Here is an 8,028-nt window from a genome sequence, read left to right as displayed (position 1 = left end):
ACGCCCACCAACCTATCACATCCATTTCTATTGGGGGTCAGACTAGGATCACTCACCAGAAGTTTCTTGGCAATATCATGATAACTGAGGAAATGAGAGGCAAACGTACTTACATGGCGCGATTTTCGCCATGCTCCCAAAGCCCCGCCTCTTTTTGAAACCTGTCATTACTTGACACCAAGTGACCCCAACCTCTATACTGCTATTTGCCAGAGATTGCTGGTGATTAGGTGAAAGGAGTCCAATAGGGAGCTGTGAAAATAAAGAGTGGCGTGGCAAGAGGTCAAAGTTTGAGGCTTAGCCATGCCCACATTTTTTTACTTGAAAAATCCGATGGTTGAATTTTTTCCCCCTATGTCTTAAGAGTATATAGCAGAAGTCTGAAGGCGATTGGTGAAAAGGGCGACGGGGCATCGTTCTCCAAACAAAGTGAGCGAAAACCACTAAATCGAGTACTTGGAGAAAAATGGCCAACCTCCTGTGCGACTTTGCGCTTGGCTCCAGGAGACTTTTTTGTAGGTCCTGAGACAACACATTAGTGTACCAAATTTTGTAATCCTCAGTCAAAGCATGGCTTGGGGCTTGGCCTCTTGCAACCACGGTGAACATCAAACAGGAAGTGTGTGTGAGATAATGAGGCAGTGCGTGTTTCACCCAGTGAACTCCCAGTTTTTAACATATATTCTTCAGAATTGGGAGCAGAAGTGAAGGCTGAGACCATGTTAGCAGTGACATCACACACTCATGTTTTGACTTCCTGTCTGGTCATTTCTGCAGCAACAAACCCCAAGAGCTTTAGATCTCATTCTCAGCAGGAAGTAGAGCAACTTGCTCTGATTATTATGAAATGAAACGAATCTCACGACGACTGTGAACACGTTTTACTCCATATAGAAACAGAAAAGTCAGACTCGTGTAAGATTCTGTTAATATGAGCATAAAAGCCCCAAACAAAAAGCTCACCTTCTTCTTAGACTTGAAGACGTTACATCGGAAGACGTTACTCTGTCCATCTCTGGCGATGTAGCTGAAGATCTTTAGATCCTGCGAGTCGTGAGAAACGTAGAATATCCTGAAAGAAAATGATAGAAAATATGACTGATTTCAGATGAGTGTGGGGTAAAAAGCTCAACAGAAACTTTACTCTGAGCCAGAATTTGCATTAAAACGATAGAAGAGGAAGAAAACAGTTGTTGGTGGGAGACAAACAAACAAACTGAAGAGATAAACAATATCCTGCAGAGCGTGTAAATAGAGGAAACATGTCAGAGGAAGAAGAGAAGGTAAAAGAGATAATAAACAATAACCTGCAGACTGAACGTGCTCCGTTCTGCACCACATTCAAAAAGACAATGAAAAAAAACAGCTAGAAAGATAAAACATGGAAGGAAACAATAAAAAGGTGGAAAAAGATTTTTAAAAAGCCACAGATTAACAGTTTAAAAGGATCTAGATTCACTTCACACTTTTAGCGCTTTAAAGGGATTATTGGGTGATTTAGAAGTTGGTTTCTGAGTAAAAGTTAAGTTAGAAATAAAGTTTATATCAAACAGGACTGATGAGTAAGTTTCTTGTAGGGGGTGGCTTGCTCTTTGACCAACATAAACTGGGCTGAATTCTACATCTGAAACTCAAAAATTGGATTTTCATTGCAGGCCCGTGAACGCACCATTCCATACCAGAAACAAAATATCTGGGGAAAAAAATTAAAGAGCAAGTCACCCCCAAATGATCTGTTTTTGCTGATAAATCATGAGTGTCTTATAGTGCTGTGCCATTCATTTGGCATTTTTGAGCATCTTATTTAAAATATAAACATTATCCCTAAAACCAACACTGTAGCACCCTCTTCAGGCTAAAAGCCTACACTACGTTGGATCTAAATCAGCCATTGCTATGGGCTAAGAAGTCCTATGTGACGTTAGCTGGTACTGTTTGACATGGCTGCACAACCGTCCGATATCTGGGGGGAAATCCTCAAGGGTGGGGGTTTGCCTCCTTTTAGTGCATTTTATAAACAGGAAGTGTAGGTGGAATAACCCCTCCTTTCCATCGGACATCACAGCGTCAAACAACGACCGCAAAACGTACCTCGCTGCAATTAGCCACCATTATAGTAGACGGGTTCCTTTTCGAGTCTATTTTTTACACGCTCCGTTTCCAAAACACGTCAAACTCTGCAGTTTAGATGGAGCCAGGCAGGAAGTCAAACACAAAAGCAGAGTAAAACATTGGGAAAATTTCAAAATAAAAGTCACGTGCAGATAAACGTACGTTGTTTCCTATGATACACCCTTAAATGATGTAAACAGAACAGAAAATAAACAGACTAGAGATGTTCTGATCACGATTTTTTCTCCCGATCCGATTCCGAGTCATTTGAGTTTGAGAATCTGCTGATACCAAGTCCCATTCCGATACTCTTCAGGAAAGCCTTAAAATAAGAAGAAAACAAATCCAAGTTGTCTTTTAAGTTTCTCTTTTGCTTATTCAGGAAGTACACAGATGAATGTGTTTATACTAGTGCTGTACGATACTGCAAAATTTGGTATCGATCCGATACCAAGTAAATACAGGTGCTGGTAATGCCGATACCGATACCAATACCGCTACTTTTTACTACTAGTCTAGAACATCTAGTTTTGTGGGATTTATTAAGATAAATAGGATCAATAAAACGTGAGTTTTCATTCAAGATTCTCATACTGATGATGTACTCATCATCAATATGAGAATCTTGTCTGAAAACTCAAGTTTTATTGATTACTTAAATATTTTGTAATATTTCCTTTAATAAATCATGTGTACGATGAGTATAAAATACAGGGAACATTTTCAGGCAAATAAAGTTTTCATTAGGAAACTCAAAATGGTTTAAAATGGTTAACAAGCTCAAGATTGTTTTCTATTTGAAATCTATAAAGCTGTGTAAAAAAATTCCAAACGGCGCTCCTTTTTCGGTCTGACATCACGCAGCCACAACAGTGCTCTCTGCTGTTCTGTACTTGTCTCGTGCTGGTGCGCTGTTTTACTTTTTTTTATGTAACGGCAGACTGCCCTGTTGACTGACATCCATGGCGTTCCAATCACATTGCTTTAATAGTTTTTTGGGCCAATCACAGCGCTCTTTTAGTGAGGTAGGCGGGATGTCCCTGCAAACAAACATGGCTGCCGCTCAAAACGGTCCAATCACAGGCATCAGCCAGGTAAACTACAAATCAAGATGGCTGCTGTTCTGTAGTGGTCCAATCATGGTGCAATATAGATTTCATGAGCCAATCGCAACACCAAAGTAGGCGGGATGTTATTGGGGGAAAAAAATACAAACGTGACTAGATGGCGGTCAGCCGCTCGTTTGAAACGGCTTTGGCATCAAGTTTGGACTATTATGACTTTAGCTTTTGTTTGAGTCAAGATCAGATAGAAGTACTAACGTTTATTTAGGAAAAGGATGTGTTTTGCATCTTCTTTGACGGAGTTTGGTGGACTGGCTCAATGACCGACATCTGTAGCGTTGAGTACGTCATGGCTTGCCAGGCTAGAAGAAACGGAATCGATACCATCACGCAGGTATCTAGTAAATACTCAATACCAACGTTAGATCGATACTATCGATGTTTTAGATCGATCCGCCCAGCCCTAGTTTATAATGTGAATATATTTAAAAGCCGCCGCGTTGCTCTTATTTAAAGTTGCTTACTCCCTCAATATGCAGCTGTGTTGAGCAATGCGCCTTCCCGTGATGGGGGAGCTTTGGCGGCAGGGTAACTTTTCCCTGCATAACACCTGTAGCTCTGGTGCTGCAGAACTAGAATCCTCGACGTTTTGCAATCTGGTGGCAGTTTCTTGTTTATCAGCATATCTTTCTGTGTCGGCTGGCTCCACATTTTGTCTGACTTCACTGTGAACTGGAACCGTTAAGTTACCTTCGCTCCCATTTAGCATCTGTAGCGCTCCCGCTTGGTAGGGAGCTCATGGGTAAAAGGACGCTATTACGTTACACGCCGCTTACACAAGGAGGAGGGGCTAGATTCTGGTAGGGGGTGACTTGGTCTTTAAACAAATAAGTTGACCCAAAATCTGTGTCAGCCTCTCAGAGCTGCTCAGAAATCAGAAATCTGTATTGGCCATTTAAAACCATGATCGGTGCATTTGTATGCTTCGTTTTAAGTTGAACATAAATGCATATTTAATGTGATCTAAAAAAGGAACAACACTTCAACAACTTGAGGTGCAGTTAATTAAAATATTAACTTAAATCCATGATTTAATCCTTATTGTGGTTTAAAAACAGCTAAATGAAAAATTAAAGTTGAAACAGCAAGCTTCAGCTCATTCTGAACAACTTTCTCAAACTAAACTCTGCTCTGATGTGTCTGTTAACACAATAGTTCTGCAGAAATGTTTTAATTTAAGGACAAAGTCGCCTCGGGCAGAACAACCTCATAATGGGGCAATTAGAGCTGTAGCACGGGTCCTGGTGTCGGATGGTTTGGGTAACTCATCACACCGAGAGAGCGGACAGCCAGACCAGCGTAAGACATTAGAGGAAGATTATGCAAATGAACTGTGCTTCTGCCAAAGTGAGTGTGAGCATTCCAGTGTGTGTCTTTGTGTGCTTGTAATTATCTGCTGCCTCTGACAGTTCTGCTCTGTTTGTCTGTTTCTGGAAAGTCTGTCTGAGTCTATTGCTGACACACACACACACACACACACACACACACACACACGCACGCACGCACGCACACACACACACACGTAACGAGTGAGAAAGCCGGTCCTTTATATGTATTTTAAAGAGCAAGTCACCCCCTACCGGATTCTTACTCAACTCCGACTTCCTGTTTGAAAAATGCAACAAATGCTGTTGCCTAGCAGACCGAGAGGGCGGAGCCGCTAACAAACACACACACACACACACACACACACACACACACACACACACACACACACACACACACACACACACACACACACACACAGGTTCACAACGACATTGTGACATCATATGGTACCAGCTAACGTTCTAGGGTGCCTCTTAGCCAATAGCGATGGCAGATTTAAATTCAAATGCAGTGCAGAGTTTTTACCTGACAACGGCACAACACTGACAGTTTTAGGCAGAAAATTAAAATTTTAACTAAAATGCACTAAAGTGCCAAACTATTGACTACACGTGTCTGCAGCACCATTAGACACATTTATATAGTTTATCAGAAAAAAATGCTGATTTTGGGGTGACTTACGCTTTAAAGAGGTCAGGGCTAGCGGGAATAACTAGTTTTCATAACTTTGATGTTTTGGGATTTTTGGAGATTGTACTAAATGTTCTCCTTGATTGAAGCTACTGTAAAATAATTTTTCTCAGCTGTTTAAACTTTTCAAACTAAGCAAATAAACGACTCCCTCCAACCTCTAATTGAGTCTGTGTTGCACAAACCTCCCATACAAGCGTCATTCTTTTCTCCTATAAGCGGACATGAAGGATCTTTTCAACTCACCAAATCTCCTACATAAAACTTGTTTTTCCTGACACTGAAGTCAAAATCACCGACTGAATTATCGGATACAGATAGTCTCGATATAAATATGAGTACATGTGTATTTATATCATGGCTGCTGTTGTGTAGCCCAGTTTCATGATTAAGACATGAGTTACTTACGTTGTGTAAATGGGAAGGACATACTTCATCTGTCTCCCTTTCAAAGGTTTTGTATCTTTCATACATAATATATATTTCTTAGGCTGCATGTTTACATACAAACAAGTAACCTGTTTGAGTTTTATATTCATGCATTTTATTTTATTTTCAAAAATAAATTATTAAACAATAACTTGAACCATAGGGTCAGATTATCATGGTGACTAAACTAGCAACTGGTGGTTACCAAGGTGACCATAATGAGCCACTGACAGCAGCTTTTACATTTCTATTGATACGGTGGTGCTCAGACATTTTTTGCAGCGTTTATATAGAAACACTTGTGTTTCATTAAGAGCCTAAAGGTTTGAAAATGAAAATTTCAGCATCATCTGATTACTATTTATTGCATTGCTTGTTTTACTTATTTATTGATTTAAATTACTGTTGTGTTACACATTTATGGATTTTTTACTATCCATATTAGTTCTTGTTATTTTACGGGTTACGTATTTTAATCCTTCCAGTGTTTCCTCTGTGGAGCCCTCTGCCTCGGGACCGGTGGTCGGTGGCGGCGGCTGGGGCGGGCCTAGGGTAGTGCCAAGGTAGTGGTGAGGGATGCCACCCTCCCTCCCTCCCAGGGTACCCTGGATTGGTGTCTTGGCTGCTGTCGTTGATCTGCTGCTGTCGAGGCAGATGGCTCCCTTAATGGCGTGTCTTTCGTGTTTACTGTGGTCTTTTAATGTGTTGTGTGGATGCGTATGTGTGTATGTGTGTGTGTGTGTGTATGAGTGTGTGTGTGTGTGTGTGTGTGTGTGTGTGTGTGTGTGTGTGTGTGTGTGTGTGTGTGTGCGTGCCTGTTTGTGGATTGGGGTGAAAATGTCATAATAGTTTTAAGTGTGGGAAAAGGAGGGAATGTGGGTTATATGGGTCATTTTAATCTGTTAAGCACGTTGTGTTGCTTCTTGTGCATGAAAAGTGCTTTATAAATAAAGTTTGATTTGATTTGATTTGTTGAATTTGTTCCCTTGAATATTACTTAAGAATATCTGAGCTTCATCATTTGAAATACTTTAAACTTTCTACTAAAAACTTGTAACCTTGGGGCGTGGGTAGGTCAGGGGGTGCGGGTTTGGTTCCCATTTCCACATTCCCGTGGTGACTTGCATCACAATTTTAATTTGCACATTAAACATTTCCAACGACGACATTCCATGCAAATGCACACTTAGGGCCTTGGGAGTGAGCACACTCAACGGCACCTGGCGGGGGGATTTCTCAGCCCCAACCCGAGGGCCGGTGCCCACGTCCAATTTTAAGCTGCAGCTAAACACTGAAGGTTTTGGATTAAGTGGGGTTGTGTGGTGGCGTCAGCTGGTGTAGGCCAGCGCTGCCCCTCCAACCACAGAATGCACTTCAACACGCATCAGCACCACATCGGAGCACGCGGAGGGAGACTACGGGTCTCATCACACCTCTGTTCTCGATTAGCTGTCCGGGGCTGGAGGCTAGGAGTGGGAGCTGGTCAGACATCAATTCGGATTGCGTCACAGCAGGACAGGACACGGTAAAAAAACAAAAACAAATTGTGACCTCTGAATGAATCAGCTAAATGCTCCTAATCCACCATGTCTAAAAACGTTTTGTGTTTTACAGTTGACTGACATTCCTGACTCCTACATGGTCCTACGTCTGGTAGCGGTACCACCAGCCTGTGCATGAAGTTTATGTCTAAAGCTGTTGTCGTGCTTTGCGAGTTCTCCATATTTAGGGTTTGTGGCCGAGGCAGCAGCAAATGCTGATCCACATAGAAAGCTGTAAATACGACACAATATGGAGCCCCTGACTTTGCAGTTTCTCACACACATAAACTGCACAAACTATCTCTGTCAAGGAGTCGAGCTTTTATATATGTAGTGCCTCTTTCAAACTGCTGATTTTGTATTTATGAGAAAAAACGGGACCGCAGTGACACAAAGACTTAAATGAGATGAGATGAGAAAGGGCCAACTCCGTAGAGTGGATGCAAGCTCAAACGCCTCATTTTTCTGAATACAAAGGGCTCCAATTAGCTTTTTATACTCAGAAACATGTATGGAAGCTTCCGGGGTTAGGTCCTTGTTGTCCTGCGGGCACTTGGAAACAATAATCTGTGCAAGACTGGATTATTGTAACTCACCATATGCCGGAGTGGCCTGGTCTTCTGTTGCAAAGCTGCAAATTGCTCAGAATTCTCCAGTGTGGTTTTTAAAGAAGACAAAGAAATGAGAACACATCGCTCATGTCCTGGCGGCTTTGCATTGGCTTCCATTGTGTTACTGGGTCTAGTTTAAAATCCAAAATTCAATTCAATTCAATTCAAAGATACTTTATTAATCCCAGAGGG

General features: G+C 41.6%; 1 protein-coding gene across 2 annotated transcripts in view; it reads right to left on the bottom strand.

Moving 5' to 3' along the window:
* The window catches only part of nos1apa (nitric oxide synthase 1 (neuronal) adaptor protein a), a 204,422-nt gene that overhangs the window by 76,044 nt on the left and 120,350 nt on the right, over positions 1-8,028 (bottom strand). For both annotated transcript variants that reach the window (XM_070554334.1, XM_070554335.1), the window contains exon 5: positions 964-1,072. In XM_070554334.1, the coding sequence (XP_070410435.1) occupies positions 964-1,072 (109 nt within the window). The remainder of the gene's footprint in view (positions 1-963; positions 1,073-8,028) is intronic.

This window comes from Nothobranchius furzeri, chromosome 8 (genome assembly GCF_043380555.1).
Source record: "Nothobranchius furzeri strain GRZ-AD chromosome 8, NfurGRZ-RIMD1, whole genome shotgun sequence".
NCBI lineage: Eukaryota > Metazoa > Chordata > Actinopteri > Cyprinodontiformes > Nothobranchiidae > Nothobranchius > Nothobranchius furzeri.
Note: the sequence above shows the minus strand (reverse complement) of the source record. Positions and strands in the feature narration are given on the sequence as shown.